Source organism: Camarhynchus parvulus, chromosome 11 (assembly GCF_901933205.1).
Source record: "Camarhynchus parvulus chromosome 11, STF_HiC, whole genome shotgun sequence".
NCBI lineage: Eukaryota > Metazoa > Chordata > Aves > Passeriformes > Thraupidae > Camarhynchus > Camarhynchus parvulus.
The window spans coordinates 16,558,067-16,585,880 of record NC_044581.1 but is presented as its reverse complement, the minus strand read 5'-3'; the positions used below and the strand labels follow the sequence as shown (position 1 = coordinate 16,585,880).

The window sequence follows — 27,814 nt, the reverse complement described above, 5'->3', positions numbered from 1 at the left end:
GACCATAAACCACCTGCCAGAAGCTGAGTCAAAGTCAAGTTTCCATTTCAAACACAATAAAAGGCTAAAAAGAAGTTTACTGTTTAAATTACTATAAGAGGAACTGCAGGCTTTTAAGAACCAAATCTATCCAAATTACAGAGGCTGATTGTTACCACTATATCCAGAATCTGTAGAATTGAGGTCAGCAACAGAGAAGTGCTGATACCTCTTAGGAGGCAAATTTATAAACACCAAAAAGCTCCATCCTCATCTTTCATGATCAAGGCAAATACAGAGTTCTGCATGGAGGATCTCAAGGATATTTATTTGTTCTTTGGTTTTATTCTTCAGTCCTCAGGCCAGGCTTACAGGAAGCACTGACACCATTTGTTTATTTTTAGAACACAATCCAGGCTCACCAAACACCAACACACACCCAGCACCCAGAACATTAACTCACTGAGCATTCAACCTGCTCTGCTTCAGCTCAACCCAGAAACAAATGGAGAAAAAAATCATAATCACTTTCAGCATGCAGTGATGGATGAGAAGGAGATGTGCCAAACAGGAGCAGTTCAAAAGCAGGAGAATTACCATAAACTAATGTAAGGCAGGTAGATGGCTGCTGAAAGATTGTATTCAGAACAGTTATCAATGGCTCACTGTCAAGTGGAGAGATGGATGACGTGGTTCATGGGGTTTGTTCTGCTTCTAGAATCATTCAATATTTCCTGAAAGCCAGAAGGCAGGGAGAACTTATCAAGCCTTTCAGATGACACAAAGTTGGGAGCCATTGCAAGTACAGGAAGAAGAGGATTAGCGTTCAAAACAATTTTCACAATTTGGAGAGTCTAAAATAGCAGGATGCAACTCTATTTGGCAAGCAAAAAGCATTTTGTGTGAGGGAAACAATTAACTTGCCAATTACAATAGAGCAGATGACTCACAAGACAGAAGAGAATGTGGAGTCAAAATGAGCTGAATGTGAGACAAGAGCAACTTGCTGATAGAAGTGCTCAAGCATTTCCTGATGTATTGGTTAGTATGTTCTGTGGGAGAAGTGTGGAATAATCAGTCCAGTGCAGTCACACAGGTATGGCTGCAGCTGGAACAGTGCGTCCAGTTTTGAAAAATATGGATTTATATAGTCAGGGAAGTATAAGGAAAGCTTTTACAGCTAAATATGTAAAAATTACTGGGAAGTACTCTCCTTTCTCAGTGGGGATAAGAGAAGAAATAATGGTCCTAAAATATAACCCCAAAATGGGTTTCAGCTGCACCAAGAGAGATTGCAGTTGAACATTAGGGGAGAACCCACAGAAGCTGCCTGTAGAATTTGCAGTGTTCCCATTCCTGCAAGTTTTTAAGAATGTATCAGTCAACCATCTGCCAAGAATGGGAAGGGAAAATCTGATCCTTTTTGGGCCAATGGCACTCACTGCATTCTCACTCAAGGTTCCTTCCCTCCATAATGTGCAAGTCCAGGCTTTGTCTCCTTGTAGCCTGAAGGAATTCCCAAACCTTGCTGCCATGAAAACATTACAGACAAGTACAACCACTGAACATGCACCACTCCCCCAGAATTTCCCTACAGATCCTGTCCCTCAGGCTGGAAAGATCAGGAAACTGCTTGGAAGGTAAAGAAGCCAAGAAGCAAACTATTCCTTCCAAGGATGAAACCTCCAAATATTGAAGTGCCTTTTTTTTTTTTTGGCTGAGTTGCTTTTCCTGAACAGCCATCAGTGTCCCACTGCAAATAAAGCAGCTGCAGAAGGGGATTTACTTTTGCAGTAGTCCTGAGTGCACACACTGAGCAATTTGCACAATCTGCCTCACAACTTGAATCAGTTAAAATGCACCCCTGGGGACTATATTCAAAAATCCATTTGGAAGAATATCCACTGTGTCACTGAGAAAGTCCAGGGGAAAGGAAGCAAAGTGGCAGAGGCTGCAGCTCATGAAAAGAAAGAAGCAAAAAAAGCAACAGAAAGAAGAGCCTGGCGTTCACTTTTGTCTCCATTTTTTTAAGGATCTCTTTATGATAATGCTATAAAACTATACATAATATTAATTGAGCACATGGAACAAAACCAAGCAGGCACTATGCAAAATTGGAACCTGGCCCTGAAAAGCCTTTCTCAGGCATCCCATTCATCTCACAGGTTTTGTTGAAGACTTCCTGCTATTTCAACTTGCATACTTTGATACTTTGGAACTTTCGCTACTTCATTTTGCAAGAGCTAAGTAATTGCTTTGATCTTTCTTCCGTGCTAGAATCTTGGTGCAGATTCTTATTAAATATAACAGTCATTTAGGACCCAAACTGAAACTGCTGAAAATCAATCTTCCAATTTCTTCAGAGCCATGAGTGGCATTCTTTGTATTCCCATGAAGCACAGCAATTTCAGTGCTGTTTTAGCAGTCCATAAAAAAGCTTTACTGTGGAAAACCTGTGCCACAATTTTTTAAAAATTAGTAGATCATAACCACCTTTACTCAAAGTTTAAAAAAATGTTGTTTGATGATGCAATACAGGAATACTGATCCACTATTTTTTATTTTATTTACCTTTATCATAATCTCCTTAATAAGAATTATCATCAGATCTTTTAATTTCTTGTTTCTTTTCTAAGCAAGACAGGAAACACACATCTGCAATCACTAGCAAGGCTGCCTAACTTTCTATAAAAGTTATTAATTACTGCAGTTGGATGAACTACACTCAGATCTAGATACATTTCAAATCAAAGACATTAAACACAGTAAAAATAATGACTAGAAATAATGACTTAAGAATAAATAGTAATGACTGCAGAATCAAACGCTATATTACATTTTCTATTTCTGTGCCATTTTTGTATTTTCAATAGAGAATATAATAGTGTGTGTATTTTATTCTAATGCTTATTTTTAGAAAGTGTATAGGGAAGATGGCACTTTTTTGGTAAACAGAGAGCTCAAGGTTGAATATGGTTTTATTAATTTGGAGTTTTTAACTTAGGATTTATTATTTTTTCTCTTCTAGCTTATATTACTACAGTTTTTGCAGCTTCTGCCCTTGTTTTCATTCTGAAGTAGACCCTGCAAGTTTCTTGCTGCATGTGAAATTACCTGCCTTTCTCTGTGCATTCTGCTGGAAGTGTATCCTAAACTGCATGACTGGATAAAACCTATTATAATGCTGCCCTTTTAATTCAGGTGAACTTGTCTCTGGGTTTTAGAGAACGGGTGCAAAGCTTTCAGCTCTACTTCCCAGCTGTTCCCTTTTCCCTGGGACCCTTTCACTGGCATGGTGAAAGGATCACTCTCCCACCAGCTGAGAGCAAATTCAGTAAATAAACATTTGGCACTGCATTTACCACCTCGTTTCCTTAGGATTTTATTTGTAGCAATCTAATAGCTGTGATTACACCAGACACTTTACAGAAAGTAGCCTTGGATTCTTTTTCAGGTGCTTTCTAGCTCCAGCTGTGTAGTTCAAATTCCTCTCTCTAATTCAGGCCCTTGAAGCGCATTATTTAGATATGTTGCCCGTTTTCCTACTCAGCATGAGGAACAGTCGAGTTCAAACTACCTCACAAGCTTTCTGAAATGATAGACCTATTGCTCTGAAATGCAAGAAATATATGTGGGATCAGCTTTTTTGTTACTGCCATTATTTGATAAACTCAAGAAGCAGAAATCGCTTCTTTCCAAATGCCAATCTGCCTTGATCTTAAGCCACTCAGCTCTACCAGGCCAGCAGAACTGTTTTCAAACATCTCTGCAGTGAGTTTACACTTATTTTATTAATCACAAGGACAGCTCTTGGTGCTTGGAAGGGCCCAATCCTAAATCTCTGACCCACAACAGCTGCACTTTGTACTTGTGGCTAACGAGTGAGAGCTGCAGGACTGACCGAGCTCAGCTCTGGCTGTGCCAGCCCAGCCCTCTCCTAATGGGCTGTCACCAAGACAACTCACAGGGCCACCAAACACCTCCCTACAAACACCTTGACACATCTCCTCGGGCTGCACAGACTGTTTAGTACTCAAAGACACGAAAAGGCTCCCAGCAGGGTGAGAACAGACTCTGGTTCCAGCACTGCAATGGCAGCGAGCAGTGGTGTGCTCCAGGAACCCCTGGGAGTGCTGGGGAAACCACTCTGCTGCCCTGGGAATGCTCCTAGAACCACACTGCTGCCCTGGGAATGCTCCTGGGGACACACTGCTATAGTGCCCCTTGTTGACAGAGTGACAAAACTATCTTTTGTCTCCTAAAAAAAGAAAAAAAGAAAGAAGCCTAGAAATTTCTCTCCTCAGTTAGCTGGAAAAGGCATCTCATAGGCTTGGAGGACTTCACCTCAAACTCAAGGATAGCCAATTGGACAGAAGCCAAAAAGTCCCACCTGGGCAATTTACTAGAAAAAGAAGAGAACAAAGAAATTAATGGCTTTTGTGAGGTGTTTTACCAGGAACAAGAACCTCTTGCATCTAGATTGGTTTTTCTCTGTAAAGAGTTTTGTTATTTTACCTTTTATTAAACCTTTTTGTCTCTAACACTACCACAGAAGCCATCCTGCTGATTTTATGCCTCCAAAGGTAGCTGAGCTATCTTGGGTGTGTTATAGACCTCCAAGAGCTTCTGAGACCTGGCTCGAGGAGACTCCTATTTCACACTGCTGCCCTGGGAGTGCTCCTGGAACCCTGGGAGTGGTGCTGGAACCACACTGCTGCCCTGGGAGTGCTGCTCTCTGGGCTCCATGGAGCTGGATGCTGCTGCACACAGCTGCCTTCTTCTAGGGGAAGGTGTCCCTGCCATGGCAGGGGTGGAATGACATGAGAGCTTTAAGGCCCCTTCCAACCCAAACCACTCTGGTTCTGTGATACTACAATTCTATGAGAAGGAGCTTCTACATCCCTCTTGCTAAAGCAGAACAACACCCACCCATCCCAGTTCATGCCTCTTTTTATTATTTCAGTAAGGAGTTTACTTCACTTTAAATCTGCAGTAACTGGCACAGCCATGGCAGCAGCAGCAGTCAATAAAATGAGCTGGAAAGCAGCAGCTCAATCCACACTCTGACTCATGTCTAACAAGTACTTTCTCTCCACTAATCCCATGAGGGTTTAGATCTAAAGTATTTAGAAGCTGAACTATTTAGGAAGGCTCTGTTGAACACAAGTGAGTTCTGCTCCTAGCAGCTCATTACTTTCCCCTTACAGTAGCAGATTCCTTCCTGGACCAAAACTGTTTCCCCATTTCTCTCCAGCTTGAAGTGCTTCCTTCCTTGTCATTGTATCATGAAGAATTACAAAAACAGTCCCCATGTCTCTCTTTTATTAACACCTCTCAAATATTTGTGCAGTGATTTCATATCCTTCTTTAATCACCTCTGATCCAGTTTATACAAATTTAGTTCAATCAGTCTTTCATTATAAGTAATATTCTCCTGACCTTAGCTATCCTGCTTTGAACTTTCTCAGTATCTCAGCAGTGGGATTTTTTTTATGATGACAGCTCATATCAGCCCTACACAGAATATTCTGAGATCGCCCTGTACCACTGGGAATGAACTGGACATGAACAACCAGATAGAAGAAATAGCCTGAACCTCACAACCATTTCTATAACTGAGAAGGTGCTGGTTTATTCCCTCTTGCTCCCTTACATGTTTCCATTCTGCTGGACTCTATTATGAGGTCTAAATGGAGGCAAGACTGCAAATTAAAATAAGAGATTCAAACCTGGCTTCTGTTGAGTGAAGTTTTCATTCCTCCCAGGCCTATTCATTTATGTTCTGATTTCAGGGATTCAACACTGTGGACCAGAGAGGGCCACACACTAAATTATAAACTCTGCTGTTTAAAGCATGTGCTCTTCCAGCTGAAAGTTAAACCAGGTATTGGGCAAAACCCCACAATTATCCAGTCTCCAAAGATACCCACATTCTACTAGGAGAGTCTTCATTTTCTGGGTCTGCTGACTCTTCCACCCATCTCAGCTGTACCTCCTCGAGCCTTGGCTTTGTCCCAGTACCCATATCCAAGATGGCAGTGCTTAAAAGCTGTTCTTTTCCAGCCAAATTAAGTGTTTGTGCTCCACTAATCCCACGTGCTTTCCAGTGCAGCAGGGCTTTGCTGTAATTTGCCTTCTTTGTGCAACTATATTTCAGGTGTGTGTAGGAGTGACATTATTTAAGTTCATGTGAAATGTAAATAAATCAGACACAGCTGAAAATGTATTTCCTCTGCCATCCCTATATTGTAGAACACAGTGTCACTTCATATTACTTTTCATTATGATAATCTTATTTTAAAGCTGACAGTCATGATTTAATATCCTTGAAAAAGCTTAAAAGTGAGAAGTGTACTCCAGCTACTTTTAGCAGTCTTAAGGAACCCCCTTTCCCAGCATTTGTATTGTCATAATTCAGATTATGAGAGAATCCATGCAGCTCCTGTACCTTTATAAATAAAACACACTAGGCAGGGAGCCTGGCATCACTCACTGAGATGGAGCCATAATGATATAAGGAATATATTTCAGCCCACCATGAGTCTTGTTACTAATCTGATGCCATCACATTGCAAGTTTTGGTGCTCACAGAAAAAAAATCTAAACCTGGATCTTTGTCATGTATTAATTACATCCACCCTCTATCCAACAAACCACTGGTCATAACAAAATTCACCTACAAAAAGTGAAAAATATTCAGAACAAGCCATCAAAAAAGCATTTACCCTAAGCCACATTCAGAGCACTCAGTGTAAAATAACTTCCAAATTACCTCCTTTCATGTGTCTATAACTCTTACAGAAGAACTTGCAAACTAGAACTGCAGCAATATATGCATTTTTCATCTCAGGTAATGGAAAATTATTGTTTTATGGGTCACTCACCAGCACTTGTTTCTTTGTGCCCAGCATTATAGAATTGTTTCAGTGAGGAGGAGGTTGAGTAATGTGAGTTCCAGCTGAGAGTGATTTAGCTATGGGCACATCCAGCTCCTGCCAAGGCAGGAGGAGCCAAAATGCAGGAGAGCAAACAAACACCTGCTTCCCTCCCACCCACCCTCAGGTGTGACAACCCCTCCTTAGCACAGGCACAGAGCCACACCCTGCCCCTCTGCTCTCTCTTTTTGCTCTGAGGAATCAGGAGGCATGGCTGGGATAATTCCCCATGGTTCACTCTCCATGTGCCATTAAAATCCAAACAGGAAGGTCAGACAATCCTTACTCTGAGCCAGGAAAATCAGAAATTACAGACAGCACTGCCCTGGTGTTGGTAGCTGCACAGATCTACATTTACTCGTGGTTTCTAAGAAACGTGATAAAGGCCAGTAATCTGGAAAAACTGTAAACAGATCAGCTCTCCATAGCTATTCTTTTGATAACACTTGATACACTCCTATGAATGACAGAAAATATTTACATTCTCAAGTGGATCACTCTCACACAGCCCATTTCTTGCAATGCTGATTCCATTTAGGGGAAGACACAATATCTGTGTTCAGAAACAATTCTGCTTCAAATTAACTGAAAAGGCTTTCAACTTATCAGGGCACTAATGAAGTGTAACCACAGAGAAAATGCAGCTATACACACATCCACATTCCCTCTCACACCCCCAAAAAATCCCAAACAATGCTCAAACCCTAAAATATGTACAACATTTGGAGGATCATCCTCAGGTTTGATTTGTTTGGGGTGATACACTACTATACCTGCTCTGCTTTAATTTTTACACCGTCACAAGATTATCCAAACACCTTCCCACACCAAAACCTGCCCTGAGGGTCATGAGGACTACAAGAGAATGTGTTTTCCTCAAGATAATGTGTTTTCCTGGCTTAGCTACTGAGACTTGTGATGGTTCACATTGCAGACATTGGACAAATAGAAAGAAACAAACATCTGCACACTTCGTATTTTCTTTGGAAATTTTGGTTTAGGACAATCTTTTTCACCCTGTAGATGTGGCTGCAGTTTCTACATAACTACCTGCATCTGGTTTGGTTAATGATTAAACTTTCATGTAGATTTATATTTTATACACCCTGAACAAACCAAAATGTGCTGTTTGGTGAGAGCAGGATGGTGATTCCACCACAGATGAAGGGCAAAGAAACAGGGAACAGCCTCAGCACAGGAGCCCAGCCAGCAGCAGCGAATTAAAGAACATAATTGAGATCCTCCACAGATCTAGAAAAATGGGGGATCTGAAACCATTTATTCACTCAGAAGCAGCTCCATGAGATGGAGCCACTTAGGGGCTGTGGCCACAGCTGAATTCTTTGTCCATGAGTTCCCCTTAGACACCAACATGTCATTGTCACGGTAACTGAGCTGCTCTGCAAAGGAATATTTGTAGCTGAAAATGAAGGGAGGAGGGGGGAATTAGTGCCAATGAAACAGGAGGAAAACCCCAATTTTCAGGTTCACCAAAAGCTTTGGAACTCTCTCTGGCTTTCATGGTAACAGGCATTACTTTCCTAGCTGAGGAATAGTTACTTCTTTGGATTGAGCATTAGGGATTAATACAATACAAATCAGAAAACTAAGGAAAATGAAGTATTTTTTAACATTTGGAATATTTATTTAAGGCCATTTTTCTGTGAAAGAAAATCTTCTCTGTAGGTGGAGAATGCACTTCTCAGCTCCTTTAGGAAAGCTGACGTGTTCCCATGCTTTCCCAAGTAGAAACTGAGAAAAACCCTACAGTCAATTCCCCTCTAATTAAGACATCTCACACGAGTCATTACTGCATGCAATAATTTGTAATATTTAAGAAACCAAACAGTATATTTAGATTTTTAAGGGTCAGAGGTCTGTTCAGAGTTATATTTCCATTTGATTGTGACAAATGAGCCACAGGAACTGAGGGCCTTCACTAATAAACCCTCTCTTAACACACTTATTTTTGGAACAAGCTGCTCTTTTTCCATTGTACTGTGCTAGAATTTTTCTCTGTAAAATTCTATTTTACATGCAGTGTAAAAATAAAAGGCTGAATCACATTCCAGAGATCCCTTTCACATTTAGGATAGCTGTCCTTCAACCAGGAAAACCTGCTTTGGACTAATCCATTAATATTTATTGATGCACACTATTTCCATAAAGTCCCATAAAGTTAGGGCATTTCTAGGAATGGGAAATAATTTTTCCATACAATATCATCAGAAATATTTCAAGAAATTCCAGCTTTTAAAGATTACCGGAGCACTGTGTTTAATGTTGACAAGAAAACTTAGTTCACTTAATCTATCAAAAAACCATCCTTTAATAATTCCTCTGAGCACTTATTTTATAGTTTTGTTACTCTGCAAACGGACAAGAATTTGTACTCCTGTTTTACTGCTTTACAGCTGTATAAATTCAGGTGAATATGTTTGAAAAAGAGTTTCATTTTTCTTCTCCTTAGGAGATCACAGCTGCTTCACTCACTATGATTAAAAAGGATTTCTAGTAACAGATGACAGAATATTAGAAATATGATCAAATCACCTTAAAACTTGCTTTTTAGACATAACTAGATTAATTTGCTGTTTGGACAACCCATGCACAGAAAACAAGAGGGAATGGATTTATTGGCACTTCTTTCAGATGACTTTCAAGACTACAAAACCACAGAGAAATAAAGTCACTCTAAATGCATGCTAATAAAACTTCACACCAACACGCATGATTGATGCTCCTTCTCTCCCCAAATTGATCCAACAAATCAAGAAAGAGAAAGAATTTTCAATGAAAACATAAAATATATTCACTGAAATTCCCAAGCTAAACTACATGCTGTAGACTCATGTTGAACATTGCATTATCCTCCTCAAACCCCTCAGGCCAAGCCCTGCCTTCCCTGAGCAGTTTTGTCACACAGCTCCTCCTCTGCCTTCAGCTGCTCCAGTGACCTCTGTGACATTGCCATCATCATCACCCCACCACCATTAATCCCTGCTTTCCCTGTGGTTTTCCCTGAGATCAGACTCTGTGGAACACAAGTGAGACCCAAGTTACACCTGGGTGAGGGGATTCACAGAATTCACAGAATCACTGGGTTGGAAGAGACCTTCAAGATGATCGAGTCCAACCCAGCCCCAACAGCTCAACTAAACCCTGGCACCCAGTGCCACATCCAGGCTTTGTTAAACACACCCAGGGATGGGGACTGCACCACCTCCCTGGGCAGCCATTCCAGAACTTTATCACCCTTTCTGTAAAAACTTTTTCCTAACATTCAACCTGTATTTCCCTTGGTGCAGCTTGAGGCTGTGTGCTCTGGTTGTGTCAGTGCTGCTGGAGAAAGAGCCCAGCCCCAGCTGAGCACAGGCACCTTTCAGGAGCTGTGCAGAGTGATGAGGGCAGCCCTGAGCCTCCTTTTCTCCAGGCTGAGCACCCCCAGCTCCCTCAGTGGTTCCTCACAGGGTTTGTGTTCCCAGCCCCTCTCCAGCCTCGTTGCCTCCTCTGGAGGCACTCAGACATCTCAACATCCTTCCCAACCTGAGAGGCCAGGACTGGACACCTGGTGTGCCCTCACCAGTGCCAAGCACAGGTGAAGAATGCCCTCCCTGCTCCTGCTGGCCACACCATTCCTGATGCAGGCGGCAGGGGATGGTCCCCTCTGCAAACACAACCTTAGAATTACTCCAGGTTGGAAGAAGCCTCTGCAGCATCGATCCCAAGCACTCCCCAGCAGTGCCAAGCCCATGTCCCCAGGTGCCACATCCACACAGCTTTAAATCCCTCCAGGATGGGCACTCCCCACCCCTGCCTGGGCAGCTGTGCCAGTGCTGCACAACCCTTCCCATGAAGAACTTTTCCCCAGTTCCCAAACTGAGGTGATTTCCTAGGCCAAGGGTTGCTGTGCAGAGTCACCTACCTGTATGGGGCTCAATAGAAAAGTAAGGCTGTCCTTCCAGAATGCTATAAACCAGCTTGGCACTATTTCCATACACTGGATCATCTGCATCTGTAGCTGTTACTTTAGTAACAAAGGTGCCTAAATAGAAAGAATACACACAATTAATGTTTACACTCACTAGAAATTTGCATATCTTATTCAAAAACTAATTTGAAACAAAAATTCATTTCCTTGGGAGCTGTGTAACAATAATAAAAGAAGGAAAAATATCAGTAACAAGTTAAAATATTACTTGTGGAACAGAAACAAAACATTTTCCTTCAAGCTGATGAGTGCCAGCAGCCTGAATTTCTGGGTAAAATAAAAGCCCTTTTAGTAACTGTATTAGTTAAAGTTTCTTTGTAGAATGCATTTAAAGCTACCCAATAGATCTGTGTAGACTTCAAGCATTTGCAAAGGAATCATATCAAAGGGATACAAAACACAAGGTTAATAATACAGTATAATATGTTGCATTTAAGACTTGCAAATTCACATTTGAAAGAACTTTGCCAAGTTACAGAGACCAGATAGAAAAACAATAATAAAAAGGGTTCTTTTTTCTTCCCTTGGCTTGCAGCCATGATAATGATTTGATGTGGCCACAGTGACAGAGTTGGGACAACAACAATTGTCTCTGAAATGAGTCTCTGCCACTCAGGGGGCCATTGTTCAGCCAGAGTTATAAATTCCATACTCTGACAAAAATAAATAGAGAAAAAAAAAAAAAGGAAATTACCCTTTTTATTTCTTAGACAACATAGCACTTGCCATTTCTGTAAGAAGCAAAATGGAATGAAATTTGGTTGGTTGCATTAAGGTTGCTGCAGAGAGGGTTTTTTTGGCTGACATTAAAGTATGATGGCGTTAATTAGGCTGACAATAAAGACAATATCTACAGAGGGAGAGAAAGCAAGAGAAGGAGAAAGGTTAAGGGCTGAATTATGTTCAGAAAGGAGAATAATTACAGCATCCACTAAAAAAATCACCCTTTCTGGATATGCTAATAAAAATAGCCTCCTGTTCCCTCTCTGTGTGTGCTGTGAGTCCTGATCCCATGGCCCTTCAGGACAGCAGAGCAGAGGGAAGGAGAAGGAGATCCCTTTGGCACAGCCTTGGTCCTTGCCCTGTGCTCCCTTTTCCTGCATGGCAGCTCTGTGGGTTACAGGACATGTAAATTATTCCGAGAAATGTTTGCATATCCAGATACAATTTGCATATGACCCAAGAGCTGCCATTCCACTCTTTCCCACCTGGGCACCTCAAACACCAGGGTAAGCTGTGGGGCTGCTTTGGGAGGGCAGGACTTTGGAGGATGTAGAGCAGCTCTCCTAGGGAGCACAGGTTCTGCAGGGACTGAAGCTGTGGCAGGTTTGCCACGTGGAACTGATGGGATAATTCTCAGTGAAGGGAATGGGGGTGGCAGAAATACATCTCACCAGAGAAAAAAATGGCTTTGGCTGCTATTGGTCATTAATTTTTTGTGCAAATTTACCCATTCTTACCGGGGAGAGTATCAGCAAAGGGAGGCAGAGGATAAGTGCTCCCCCAGCATCTCTCCTGGGCTCAGCAGGGGCCAGAGGAGTCCTGCAGCTGTGCACATCCCATGGAAAAGGAACATTATGTCACATCTCTCTGACAGATGCTTGCTGAACCTGTTTTATAAATATGCAAACTGTTCATGTTTGAAGCTTAACTGTATTTGATGCTTAAAGGTGATCTTACGCCTAACCTTTAACAGAATAGTTTTTAACCTGTCATGGGGCCTGAGAAATTGAGTTTATCCTCAGCTTGGTGGTTAGTTTGTAAGGAATTAACATCAGAAATTTATTGTCTGCCCAGTGACAGCAACCAGGCAGTAACAGACAACTCCTGACAGCTGTGAGTGGGAATGATAAAGGGAAGAGGCGACACTTGTGGTGCCCAGCCCTGTGGCAAGTCCAGCAGCCTCAGCCTACAGGAGATACCCTCAATGTTCTCCTTCAATGGAGAGGGGAAGGGGGAAACAGCCCTGGGCACTCAGAGGCCATGGCATAGGCTGCAGGAATGAGGGGGTTTGCAGGAAGCAAAGTGGGGATGTGTCAGGACAAAAGGCCCCGGGGTGGCTTGGCCACAGGAGTTACAGGGCTTGAGGAGCTGTAGCTGCTGGGGTTGTCTCACATGTTTGGTGCCTTGTGAAAGCTGATCTAGAACAGAGGCTGGACAGAGCTAAGGAATAAAGTGGGGATTTATTAAAAGGCCTCAATGATCCACCTTGGGCAGCACAAGAGCCCAGCCAGGGCTGCACCCAAGATGAACCAAAATGGCCCCAAAATGCACGAGCCGGGCCCGGGGTCTGTCCCTGTGGATCAGTTCTGCTCCATTTGCATCTTGCAGTTCATTGTCCCATTCCAGCTTTAGCCCCTGCAGTCCCACCCTGCTTGTTTTTCTCTCTCCAGCCCACGGTGTTTGTGCTCTTGGGGCTGAGATTTGGATCATTTGTCCTTGGTGCCCAGCTGGAGCAGGAATTGTTTTGTCTCCCTGCTCTGTGCACAGAGCTCACCATCCCCTGATGTGAAGCTCAGAAATACACACTAAAGCAGCACAGAATGTGAAAAATATAAAAGCCAAAACCTGAGGCATCATTTCCCACCTGAATTTCTGTTGGCTCACCTTTTGTACTCACACCCATTAGCAGGGCTCTTTCTGCTGTTCCCACACAACCATCCCTCAGCCCAGCTGATCTCCCTGGACTCTCTGGAGCTGAGCCCCACCATCCCAGCACATCCCAGCACACCTCCAGGCTCCCTGCAGCCCAGGGCTGCTGTCCCAGGGTGACACCAGCCATGAATGCAGGCTCAGAGCTTCCTCCAGCTGGATTCAGGCTGATGTAGCAGCTGATGTGCTCATTTCTGTGGCTGCTATCATAAAACTGGTGGTTTGTAATCTCCTAGACAGAAGAGGTTTGTGCAGAACATCATACAATGGGACAGGGCTGGAAAAAGATAAGGCTCATCACAAAGTGAAAATTTTAGTTGGAGTATTTTATCGAGACTGTTTCATTTTGTTTCCATTATATATTTTATATACAAAGGAAAATAAAGAAATAAAACTGTTGACTTCTTGGAGATTGTGTCTGATTTTCCTAGCTGGCTCTCATTTCAAAGGCCTTCAGAAATAATTACATTGCTTGTTTAGAAAGATTTGATATATAATTTCTATTCTTATCTTACTTCACTTGAGAATTCCTGAGAATTTCTATAGATATTTATTTCAAGATTCCTAGACTTGAATGGATGTGCTGATTCTTTGATAAGCACTAAGTGCTCATTAGACGCTAAAGTTGAATACACCCTAATAAAAAGAGTTAATCAGTGTCTAACATTGCTTCCAATCCTGATGCTAAGCTACCAAGGTTTTCTTCTTGTGATATAAAATAATTCAATCACTTATTGAGATCCCAATTCAACTGAAGTTTATAAATGTATTAAAAATACATGGGCAATATGTGTGTCAGTATTTCCAGTCACAGTACACACAAGGCAGGGGAAAAGGCATAATCTTCTTTTTCTTTCCCTTACAGGTCACACAGTGTGATCATAATCTCACCTAATAAAATTAATGAAGGGAATGGACAACTGAAATATTCTCCTGCCTCCTAGAAATCCATTTCTTCCCCAGCCAGTTTCTGCCACTCAGCACTTAATTTCAGATCATCACACTCTTCTGAGGCCTGTCAAAGTCAGTCATTTGCTCCCAACCATCTTACTGATGAAAATTGTTTAGGGAAGATGTGAGCGATCATGAAACAGAAATTAAAGAAATTGCTTCCACTACTGAAATTAGCTAAGCTTTGGCATAGTTTAAATTTTATCACCTTTAATTTGATTTTTTTTTTTTTTGCTTTATGCCTTGAGTCAAATTTTCTGCAGGTGTGAAACATGCCACATTATGTTGTTCACACTGGCAATAATCAGTATATTTAGGAGCAAACCCCGTGCCCTCTGCAGCTGCAGGTGATGTTGCTAAGTCAGTGCTGCCCTGGTTCTCCTGCAATGTGCTCAGAGTTCACCAATCCCACTCCCACAGGTGACAGAACCTGGGCAAAAATAAGGTTTGGAAAGCTGAGAGATTCCTGATGGTGAAAAGCAAAGCAGAAAAAAAGGAACTCACAGTCACCATGGCTGTTTGTTAGCCAACCTCCACACCAGAACTCTCCAAGCTTTGGATTACCAATATTTAAGCAGGAATTTACCCCATTACTGACACAGCAGTTATAAACTACATGTACATAAATATTTTTTACAAGAATAGTGCACTTAAAGTTTTAAAGATAAAAATTTTGCATTGAAAAAGCTGTAAGAATGCAAGGAAGGGCATTTATTAAGAAAATGCTCTTGGAGAAACAACATTCTGGGTCCTGCTCAGCAAATAAACTGCTAAGGTTTCTGTTTGTGTTTAATTTTGACTGCATTTGGCTTGTGTTTGTAGCTTTGTCAATGCTACAACAAACTCATTTAGCCAGAGACTATAAATTTGAAATGGTGCCATTTTTATAAGAAAGCCACTATTGTAGTCCAAGTCACTGCTGTCCTAATTACAATAATATTGCAGTTTTATATAATCTGGCCCAACAACATAATCACTGTTTCTTTTTCCTTTATGTACCTAACATTGCCTTATGTAAATCAAACTCTTTTTTTTCTTGAGAGATGAGGCAAATGTTCAGATGTTCTGTTAAAAAACTTTGTGTGTTTTTTCCTCAGGTACACTTTTGCAATGCTAATGACTCTTAAATATGGATTTACCCACCATAAATATAGACTGCACAGAGATTCAACAGATGTTAATTAATGAACACTTCTAATGTGCTTTATCCATTAGCCATTGCTGATTGTTTTACTCTGTCTTTACAACAGGCCAGCAATCAGAGACACAATTAACAACAGAACTATTTTTATATGGCTAGGTGAGAAAGCCTGTGTGTGCTGGCAAACTAAGATTAAAAACCATCATAAAAAATAAGATGTGTGTGCTCAGCTAGTGCTTTTCTGTTGTTTTGGCTGTGGTTTTATGTGCAAGTCAGGATACAGATTCTGCACATTAGTCAGAAAGAAGAATACATATGCTGCCACAGGGAGTAGGAAAGCAAATTCTTTTGGTGTGGCAGTGAAATGTGCCTACTGGGAGGAAAAAAAAATTCCAAAAAATCAAATTTGAATGTTCTAGAGGAGGTAATGCATAGTTGGTGCCAAGAATTTACATGAATCCATATTCAGTGAACAACCATTTTGTTGAAAGATTGTAATGGCTGGTAAAAATAAATAACATGACCATAATGAAACCTGGTGGGACCATGTTGTCTCGTCTTCCCAGGGACTTCTGGGGATTTTTTTTTTTCTTTCCTGATGCCCTTTTTGGTGTCACTCACTCTTTCTCTCCTAATCTTTCCAAATCTTGACAGGGTGAATTCTCCATTTCATTCTGAAGATCTGACGGGGTATTAGGAGAGGATTTGCATGACAGAGCCTCACCATTATTTGCCAACTCTTTTGTTTCCCTAAGAGCATCCTCAGCTTCAATCCTTCAGCTGGCTTTGGAGTTGGCCTGATGGAAGCCCCGCAGCCAGGGGTGGTCACACAAAGCATTGTTTGTAGCCAGCAGGTCAGATAAGCATTCTTTCCAAAATGAAGCCTTTTCTTCACTGTCCTTCTTTGCTATAATCTCACAGGTAGCATGACAGTTGTTGTCATGGTAACAATTTTTTATTGAATAAAACTGCAATAATCTCATAAAAACCTGCATAACTTCTTGACATGGAAATTATGACTGCCTCGAAGCTGAAGGAACTTATTTGTTTTCCATTGTTGCTCATTTTTTAAATGCAAAAACATAGTTTTAAGCCTTATCATCCTGCTTTATTGCATGAGACCATTTCTAAACACAAAACCTATGAATTAGAGGTTTCACTAACCAAATAAAGAAAATGTATATGAAATATGAATCCACTTAAAGCTCTACAGAACTTGTTAACATATGCAAATTACCCACATAAAATATCATTGCAAATCTTGGTGTTCATGCAGATATATAAATACATACACACACAAATTGTGGGAACGTTGCACAAGTGTTTAAGAGTTCTTGTACAGATCATAAGTTATTACTTCAGCCCTACCTTCTGCACACATATTTGAATGTATTATTAGTATTATTAGTATTATTAACAGCTACTTCATTGCCAAAGCTCTAGGAGTCCAATGCATGGGTCAGATCCCACAGGGCAGGAAGATTCTCTCCCAGAGACCCCAAGGACCAGGAAAGACAAACACAAACAGAAGAGAGACAAGGATCTTGTTGGACTCAACGATCCTTGAGGTTCCTTCCCAACCCAGGAATTCCATGATTTCTTGATTCTGTCAGGAGAGGATGTAGATCCCCCTGGAAGCAATGCTGCCAGCACATGGTGCTGCTGCTGCCTGACCTACAGGGCCTCAGAACCATGCAAATGTCAAGGACTGCTTTGGGGACAGATGACAGAGTGCATGGGGAAGTGTTTCACATCTTCCCACACTTAGAGGGAAGCATGAAAAAATAAAAAATTCTGCTTTTTAAGTGTCCAGTGGACCCTTAATGAATGAGGCAATAGATGACACCCTAAGCAGAGGTAAAGCATAGAGGTACAGGTCAGAACACTCCACTGAGGGACAAATGGGCAACTTGTGCTTGCCATGCTGGAGAAATAGGAAGGCCAGCATGCATTCTGCTGTTTCCGTGGCAGAATCCAATATGCAATCATTTCTAGAGGCAGAAATGAGAAAGAAAATTTGTGTATGGTACAGGTGTAATACTGGTATGTTGGTGATGAGAACCACATAAATACACAGATACAAGACTTTTCTTTATCTTCTGCAAAGAGAAAAACAACAACAAAAGCTTCCTTGCAATGAGAAATTGCACAAGGAGGAATAACTTCCCAAGGGAAATAACAGAATCCTCCTCAGTGAAGAGTTCACTCTCTTGCACAGGATGCTGGAATAATGTATTCTAAGGGAAAACCCTAGAAAGACAGGAAGATTAACTAATAGGGTAATTTGTCTTTCCCAGCTGTAATTTATTTGACTCTAAGTAGTGAAATAGTGTGATGCTGTCATGATCTTGTTTATGATGATTAAGGTAAGGAAGAAGGAAAAGCGGGTTATTCACACAACTCAGTTTTAGGCTCAACTGGCTAAATTAGATGCCTTGCTGCACCAGCTGCCTGCTCTACCTGAGGGAGGAAGACAGAATCATCTTCTCCTGGAATCCTACTTTTTTTTGGCTGACCAGAGAGGAACAGAAATTAAATTGGCCAGCTAATGTGAATGACTAAACTGCAGCCCTGTGAGTCCTCTCTTTTGTGGCTGTACCCAACACAGGCCACCCCAGTCTCTAATTCCAGCCCGCCAAGAACTGCAAGTGTGTGAATCTGACACTCCACCAAACAGGACAAGGAGAACCCTGCAAGAATTTCTGGTTTGTTTACATTAAATTCCATCACAGAATCCCAGAATTATAGAACCATTAATGTTGGAAAATCCCTCCCAGCCCATGGAGTCCCAGCTGTGCCCGATGCCCACCTTGTCCCCAGCCCAGAGCCCTGAGTGCCACCTCCAGCCCTTCCTGGGACACCTCCAGGCATGGGCACTCCAGAGCTCCCTGGGCAGCCCCTGCCAAGGCCTGAGCAGCCTTTCCGTGGGGAAATTCCTGCTGTGCCCACCCTGAGCCTGCCCTGGAACCCTTTAAGGCCATTTCCTCTTGTATACATCTCTGTCCAAACACCTGTGTGCACTTATATACTCATATAGGCACCTGTCAACACTTTCTGAAATAAACTGCTACTGATACAGTTCATATTTTGGTTTTGATATTAAACTCAAGTGACAAAACATTAGTTGCTTATTTTGCCACTTTGTTTTATATAAGTAGCTGACTGCAATCTCACTGAAATGCACAGAAAGAGAGATTTTCAGTACTTTACAGACCAATAGGAGATGGCAGATGCTGCCCTAAAGAATTGGTGATCTAAACCAAAGAATAATCTAAACTAAAGGTTTTAGCACCCAAAAATGTGGCTCAATGAAACAATCTGGAAGAATCTAACAGCTTGGTCTATAATAAATTATGTAGCACTATGCAGGAAAATGCAAGAAGCTATTTCTTGGGTCCGACAGAAAAATAATCCTTTCATACCTTTGAAACACTAAATGATGTTTATCTCCATAAGCAGAAGAGGTATCCAGGCTGCTTCTCCCAAATGTTACACATTTCTCAATGCTGGAGCAGATCCTTTAGGAGGCTAATGAAACCTTGAAAGAATGTTAATGTCATGCAGTACATGCTTGAGTCAAAACCTCTGCACAAATGCATGACCTGCCTCATGTAACACAACAATGTTTGTGCAGATTGCTCATGTGCCGTTTTAAGGGCTTCTTATCATGTGAGGGAAATGGGGAAAACATATTGTATGCAAATGTGTGCCTGCAGAAGTATGAGAGGAGCTGGCAATGCCTGGAGGAAGAGGCTGTGTGAGCAGGCAGGAGCGGCGCGGGCTGGCAGCTCCTCACAGCTGGATAATGAGGCTAGGGGAAGCGTGCCTGGGAAACCTAATCAACTGCATATTTCACCATTTCTTGTCTGCATAAACTAATTGTTTTGGAACTCTGATGCTGCCTCTTTAACATAACATTTTGGAATCAGAGATAGTCTACAACGGAAATACATATTCTGATGTAGGGATGCAGATTCCTCCCTGGCAATTATGCTGGCTGATGTTACCTGGGTTTACCTGTGTGGATCTAACAAGAAGGGACCTTCTTCCTTTTCAGCTTTAAGGCTGGCAGTTCTTTCTTGCTACAACTTATGAGATGGTGCCATTAGAGAGCCTGCAGGTATTTCTTTGCAAATTCCCCTGGGTGGCTGTTTGTTAGGATTAGTGCATGGTTTGAAACATCACAGGCAACAGCAGAAGGGTAAAACATATTTTATGTTTGGCTTAAAGAATTAAGTTTTCCTTTAATGCTATTTTTTTTATTCTCCCTTTAGATATCACCCTCGCTATAGAATATTAATTGATATTTGTGAGAGAAGTGGGAAATAGCTCCTCTTCTGTTCAGGACTTTTTGAAAGACTGCTTGTCTGTAATCAATTGACTATTTCATCAGCATTCATTCTGCAAGGTCCCCAGGCAAAGGCAGTAAAATTAGATGATCACTGTACACTGTATTACCAAGCAGAAAAAAAAAGGTACTGTAAGACTTGTTGATTCCAATGGAAGTTTCAGGTTATGCTCAGGTGTATTGTAAAAAAATAGAAATAAATAATAAAGCAGCCTAGGCTGTTTACTGCAGAAATTCTTTCATTTATGACTTTGTGTGGTGAGAACAGAAAGTGGCTGATATCATCTCTCAGCTTTGATGCTCTGCTGGCTTTGTTTGGGAGAGTGAAGCCTGGAGCTGTAACCCAGGGTGCAAAAGCAGGCTCTGAAATATTGTCCCCCCCAGGCCACTGCAGGGCCAGCAAATGGCAGCAGAGCCCTTCTGAGCCCCAGGGAGGGGCACAGCTGAATCAGCTGCCCAGCAGCTCCAGGGCTGGCTCCCGAGGAAGCCCTGCTGACAGCAGCTCCAGAGGCAGTTGTGAGCTGTTCTCACTGGAAAACAGGAGCTGCAGATTCAGCACTTAACCAAAGACAGAGGTGTCAGCTCAGGGCAGGGTGGGGAATGACCAGTGCCAGAGAACAAAAAAAAAGGATCCTGAATTGCATCTCATTTTGCCAAATTTCAAGTGTGTCCATCAGAGAGATGTCTAACACAGGCCACTTAATGAAGAATTTCAGGAGTATTGGTCCCTGATGTTCCAAAGCCAAATCTTCATGCTAGCAGAGGAATAGAAATTACAGTAATCAAAGTTTCTGTGAAAATATTACCACACTGAACTTAATTTTCTGACCTAGAACTTTCTACCTTTTGTGGTGAGACATTGTCTATATTTTCTGTGACTGAGAAAGGTGAGGTTATGCTCCAGACCAGTTCTGTGGCATTTCACAGAGCATCAGTCTGGCAGGACCCTGTGCTGCTCCACTTCCTCTCATCCCTCTGTTTTCCACTTAGGCATCATCCCCCAGCCAGCAACAGGCTGATGTCACCAGCCAAGCTGCTTAGAAAAATGAGATAACACAACTTCAAAGCCTGCAAAACCAAACCATACCACTCTTTGAAACATCTTTTTTTTTTCCCCTTCAAAATTTCACATTTGAGGAAATTGTGAAAAAATCCATGCTGAGAATAGATTTAAACTTTTAACCAGAAGAGAATGCATCAGAAACCTGAGTCAGAGACTTATTTTCACACAGTCACAGAACACAAACACGGTGACACATTTGATATCTACAAATGGAGGCAACCACAAAGGATTTCAGAAGCAGAATATCTGCAACAAGCACAAGATGTCTGTGACTAGGAGTCAAGAGAAAGACCCACAGTAGGACAGATTCTTGTAGGTACACAGGACATTCACCTAAGACTGCCAAAATTTCCTCTGCTCTGCCATCACATGATCAATATGTGACAGCTCTGTCTGTCTGTCCTCATCCCAGAACTGGAACATGATGGAAAGATTATTTTCTCTATTTGGAAGAACTCCATAAGGAACTATGTCCTCAGTTCTGATCCCAGCAGATTTTTCCTGCAGAGTTTATCTTCACTATGTGTCATCTGCACAACTTTCCTTCATGCCAAGGGAATGCACGTGTGCAAAAAATGGACAATTTGTGACAAATTGCTGCCAGTGAATGGAGAGGAAGAAAAGCAGTGTTTGTTTCAGGAACCAGCACACAGCAGTAGCTCCAGATCTTGCACAGGAAAGTCAGGCCTTGCCCCAAGGACCAGACAGTGCCTTCAGAACCTCAACACTCAAGCACTTCCTGGCATTGGCATAAAGTACTCGGAGCAATCCCACAGATTTCAGTAATTCTGTATTGTCAATTAACTGGTTCAGTACAATAGAACAATATAGAGGGATAACTGAAGGATCAGCCTATAAACCCCTAAAGAATATTAATTTCATCCTGGTCCTCGAGCTCATAATGAGCACATAAGAACAGTAAGAAAGATAATGACATTTTTGATCGGACCTCGTGAGAAATAAAAGCACAGAAATAGCAGCAGGTGCTCAGAACTGTGTTTTCTCAAGGCTCAACAGCCAGTCAGGTTAAGGAACAGCCACCCAGCCCTGGTGTGGAATGTCCTGAGCCCTTCCTGAAGGTTGTGTGTGACCATTTTAAACACACACACACTCTCACCAAAGAAATCTCACACAAAGCTCCTCGGTGCCACAGCTCCTGTGTGTGATTATCCACAAGAGGAACAGGTGGAGGAACAAGACTACATGAAAATATACTTTCTTTTTAACAGCTGTTATACTGTTGCCATATTTTACAAGATCTGCTGGGTTTTCCCTTAGCTTTTGCACTGCCTTTGCATTTACCCTTTGGGCTAATGTGTACTTGACCCCTTACTCCACAATTTTGTGACAAACTATCATTGATTTAACAGTCATGCTCAGTGCCTCAAAAATCAATGATAAAAACCCCAGCAAGACAGCATGGTTGATCTTGATGGCATTTCAGGTCAGGTTTTTATCACAACTTTCTGATTTGTCAAGTTATTTTATCACTATTCATGTCAGACATTGCGTGTTGATTTCATATGGAGCAGATTTTGTCCTTCTGCAAACAATTTCTAAGTGGAAGAGAATAAATATCTTTGGGAGAACTGGAAAAGAAAGCTGCACTATGTAGAGTGGTCCTAATATACCTGGCTAGAATAAAGAACTCTGCTCTGCTTTAAAAAAAAAAAAATGATAGAATTTTGTATCTGCAGTGGTGTAATCAAGGGCAAACCTTGATTCAAGGGAAAACATTCCTAAGTAGATGTGCTTGTGCCAAAACTGAAAATTGATATTCTGACTCAACTGAAAGCCGAAGCCCTTTCCAGTAAAGGCCTTTCATGGAAGCATTTAAGGACAAAAAATATTTTTATTCTAAGCTTTTCCATATTGTTACTATTTTCAAGTGGCAAAGGCAAAAGCATTTCTAGAGCAATGTCAGACTGAATGCCACTGTGTCTATTTTTTTAATGACTGTCAGGAGAAGCCTTAATATTTGGAAGTTATTAAGTTTTCCTGTTTACCTTAATTCAGGCAAACTATGAGAGAATTCTCTTCCCTTCTGGCTTTTGTTCTTTTTCCATCTGTGTCCTTTTTTATTTCACCAACACGTTTGTCGCTCTGCTTCAGTCGTCTCCTGCCTTTCAACATGACACTCGCTGTCTAAACACTCCCGGCTTCGCCGAGAGCGAAATCAAGAGATTTCACTCCTCATTCCTCTCCTGAAAAAAAGAGTTCCCAAAACTCTGCTGTCAGGAGACAATAGCCACTTTGGCTCCCATTACCACCCATGCACGTGTTTTGGGGAATTAGTGAATCTGTGTGTAGCTGAGAAGGTAACACAGAAACAGAACATGCTCAAGGGAAGGTGTGGGTTTTTTTTTTTTTCTTTTCTTTTTTTTTTTTTTTTTTTTTCTTTAAATAAGCTACAGAACTTGTTCCAACTACCCTTATGGATCTTCTAAGCTTGCTCATTCATTTACATAATATTCTGTCTTCGTTGCAGGCATACAGAGCTCACAGACAAATGGGGAGGGGAAAAAATAGAGTCTTGGGGTTCTTACTCCCAGAAGCACAGATAAATCTAAATCCTTTTTTTTTTTAAGGTTTTAACTGAATTTCTACCCCAGTGTGCCCTTTTAGGCTTAAAAGTGATTAAACAAGATTTACAGAAAAAATTAAATTATTTCCTGTTTGTAATACTTGTCATAACTAAGTAATTCCACAGATTTCACTTTTTGATCTTTAATTCTTTAAGAAAATTAATATCATAATTAAAAGATTAAAGTGCACAGTTTCACCAAAGAACATATTCTCGATATACACTATTAGCTTTCACAAGCAAATTCATCATTTTTGGAGGTGGGGAGCAGGGCTTACCATGGTAGATTACGTGGGAATTACAGTAAAAAAATTCAGTTTCATTCTCTCAAAACTTTTCTTTTTTTTTTTTTGGGGGGGGGAATGTGCTGGTGTCTTTGCTCAGAGAGAGAAATAAATGATTTCAGAATAACTCTGAGCGCAGTGGCACGGCCGGCAGCGAGCGCGAGTGTGGGAGTGTGTTCTGCACAGACAGCTGAGAAGTGAGCAGCACTCCTCCCAGAGAGAGCTCCGGGTAATACTGATCCTCTGTGCACCAGCAGTGGGAGGAGAGCCATGCAAATCCTTTTGTTTCAGCAGGGAAGCAGGATTTTCCAGAGAGCACTGAAACACAGAGTAAAAACCAAGCAGGGGACGCAGCCGTGGCCACGTGTGGCTCTTGGATGCTGGCGCACACACAGAGCCCCACATGGGCTGGCACACACTGCAGGTAGGGACAGAATCCCAGAACTGGGGTGGAGGGGGCCCTAAAGCCCATCCAGTGCCACCACTGCCATGGCAGGGACACCTCCCACTGTCCCAGGCTGCTCCCAGCCCCAGTGTCCAGCCTGGCCTTGGGCACTGCCAGGGATCCAGGGGCAGCCCCAGCTGCTCTGGGCACCCTGTGCCAGGGAACAATTCCTTCCTCACCTCTAATCTAAACCTGCTCTCTGCCAGTTTGAAGCTGGTTTTCACATCCCCATAGCTTTTCATTCCCGTTCTAGATAGTCAAAATAACACCTGACATTCCTATAGTACATCTCCTCTAGCCAGGAGCATGAGACCAGGTCTAAGGCACCTATCAGAAAAACTGCATTGTCTTAGAATCTTAGAACAATGAAAGGTTAAAGTCTTCATCTGTATTTCATGCATTGCCTTCCCCTGAGGCCCAAAAATAAAATGCCTTGTACTGCATCCTCATTACATAAGCACTATATATAGAGAGCATATGAGTTCCTCTTCTGTTTCAGAGCAGAAAATTGATATAAGCATTTTGAGGAAGGAAAAGGTTCAGCAGAACTTTGTTTTATCCTGAGTAAGAACACTGCCTAGTGATGTCTGTGTTGTACAAAAGTCAAGGCAAGAAATTGGCAGTGGGTGGAGATCTCTTTAAGGGAATTAAGTAAGTGGATAATGGAAGTGAAATACCCTTAGTGAAGGGAAAGTAAAAATTCCTTGAACTCTGTAAGGAGACAATTCTCTTTTTTTTGGTAAACATTACAGAAGAGTTAATCTAATTTTAAGAGGGCTAAAAAAAACTTCAAAAAACCTGAAATAATTTACAGAGAATCTTTTCCTTCATCTTTTGATGTTGCTACCTGTGGGTGAAGGGAAGAAAGCAGAAGGAAATAGTAACAGCAACATTAATGAAGGGTCACACTCTCATATTCCACTTTGCAGCCTTGACATTTGGTTCCATCAGAGATTAAGACACAGAGTCCACTGCCTCTATTTCAGAGACTTCACACTCACTCCTGTCCCATTAATGCAATCAGGAATATTCTCTGAGTTTTGAAGAAACAGAAGAGAAATAAATTTTGTTTCTCAACAAAAGAGCAGGAATGCATGTTGGTGCTTCTGTAGAGCAGCAACTTGGAAACTTGCACTCCTAGGAATGTCCTGTAAAACAGCTGGAAGGGACAGGGATCCTAAGGGATAAATGTGCAAAACTCTCAGAGTTACAGTAATAAACCCCAGACCTATCAGACAATCTATTGCAAATCTCTATCACATAGGTTGTTTTAGTAATGGTAACAACCATTTTTGTTGTTAGAACACACTTGCTTTTGGACAAAACTCTTTTGTGCAGCCTAAGAAGCCATAAAAATGTGGAACTTTGTAATTTCAGAGGCAGTTCAGTGTCTCTCTTTTCCCCAAGATCCTTGGGGAACAGATGAAACATTTTCCTGTAGAGCCAGTCCCTTTGGCTATTCCCTAAACTACATCCAGCCATTGGTCATTTCTGCTACAATGATTTCTATAATCCTCTTTAATAGTTTTCCTTTACGAAGTTTTAACTTTTAATTCATCTCTCATTACCTTTCTTCACATTTTCCCCTCCTTTTTCACTCTTTCTCCATTCTTACTTTACCTCTCTTTCACTAAAATTTCATCTTTTATTCCCTTACTCTTATTGCATTTACCATCTTTTAAAACTCATGTTAACAATTTATTAGATTTTTCTTCATCTCCTGATTAGTTTCCTCTCAAAGTTTTCCATTTTGGGGTTTTTTTCTCCTCTTCTTTACAGTGAATACTGCTTGGATAAAGGTCATGTATTTATCACAGAATGTAAATATGCACAGATATAAAATATTTTTATAGAGGCTTTGTGATCAGAAATCATCTTTTCTTTTCTTGCATATATCTTTCTCCTTTTTCTCCTAGAATACTACATAAATCTCATTTACATAAGAAGTGACAGCATTCAAGTTTCCTTCCTCCTTCGCCCATACTGTTTTGTTTTGGTTTGCTTTCCTATTCTCATTTTATTTAATTAAGTCATTTGCTCACCTAGAGCTTGGCTGAAATATCTTCTGAAAGCAGGTCCATATTATGTTTGTGCTGCTGTATAATTAAAAGTAACTCAACATATACAAACGTTTAAAAACTCAACATATAAAAATTCAACTTATAAAACTACGGTTTAGTAAAAGAATTGAAATGCAGGCTGAAAAATTCACATATCATTTTTGTCACAATGAAGATTTCAAAATCTGCAGAAGCAGAGTTGATTTACAAGGTGAAGCCTCAGGTATGACCATGCAGTCAGCACTCACACTTGTATTTGACATTGACTTGGTGGAACTCTGTGCTGTGAGTGAGAGGATGGTTCTGGCTCCTCACATTCCTCCTCTTTTTAGCTAAATAACAGAGAGTGGTGTTTTTGAAACTTTGTGATAGGATGTTGCTTTATTCCACAAAGTGCCTTGGCACTCCTTCAATTACCTTGCTTTGACAGATGTAGACAAATCACTGAAAAGCACATTATCCTCAACCTAACACTAAAGTGCATTAGAATTTCCTCTGCATTTCATGGCCAGATTTTGATGCCTTTGCTTATGCTGAATTTTTATATTGCCCTAAAATGGATTCTCTTGGTTTGGTAGGTTTGCTTCCCATTGGTTTCAGTGACAGCTGAAGATGAGCTGCACTCTATATGTGTCCTGGGGAGTGTCAATATCTGCCTCTGTAAGGATGCTCACTTGCACACTCAGGGACAAACTATGCAGAAAAGATTCTAATATATTAATCCATGAAGAAAGAGATTCACACTAATCCGACAAAATGAATAAATATAAGTAAAATATATTAAGAAGATTATGTTCTTCTGCTTTTTCTTTTCTGCTTTCACACAATTAATTTCCCTTTTCACCATCTTTTTCCACAGCTTTCTCTGCTTTTCCCTTCCATCATCCATGCAAATCCTGTGGCTAATTGGTTAAGTCCACTCTACAGACTAACCATCAATTCCCAGACACAACATCTTTCATTTCAATGTTTTTCCCTGATTACAGTTGCACTTAGAGGAAAACAAATAAGTATGTATCAATGCCCTGCAAGTGTAGGAAAACAACAAACAGATAATTAAACATCAACAAAATATCAATAGGATTAAAGCATCATGCTGGAGCAAATCTTGATAAATCCTTCTCAATAACAATTCTCTAACTGCAGTGTCAGAAGGGAAATATAAATTTAGCCCATTAAAGTGTTGTTGGACAAAGAGACATTAATACAGCTGTTAATCATTTCCTTACTACTGAGGGACTCGGCTATTGTGCTGCAGATGAAAGCTCAGGCCAAGAAAAGATTTGAAAATATGCAAATGAATGCTAACAACATAATAAATACCTTATTATTCATCACCAACTCAACAGCCTCCTGGCACAGCCCAGGCTGTGAGCAGGGA

General features: G+C 41.2%; 1 protein-coding gene across 2 annotated transcripts in view; it reads right to left on the bottom strand.

The window, feature by feature from the left end:
* CDH8 (cadherin 8) overlaps positions 1 to 27,814 on the bottom strand; it is a 162,056-nt gene that overhangs the window by 74,910 nt on the left and 59,332 nt on the right. For both annotated transcript variants that reach the window (XM_030955695.1, XM_030955697.1), the window contains exon 4: positions 10,840 to 10,959. In XM_030955695.1, coding sequence (XP_030811555.1) covers positions 10,840 to 10,959 — 120 coding nt within the window. The remainder of the gene's footprint in view (positions 1 to 10,839; positions 10,960 to 27,814) is intronic.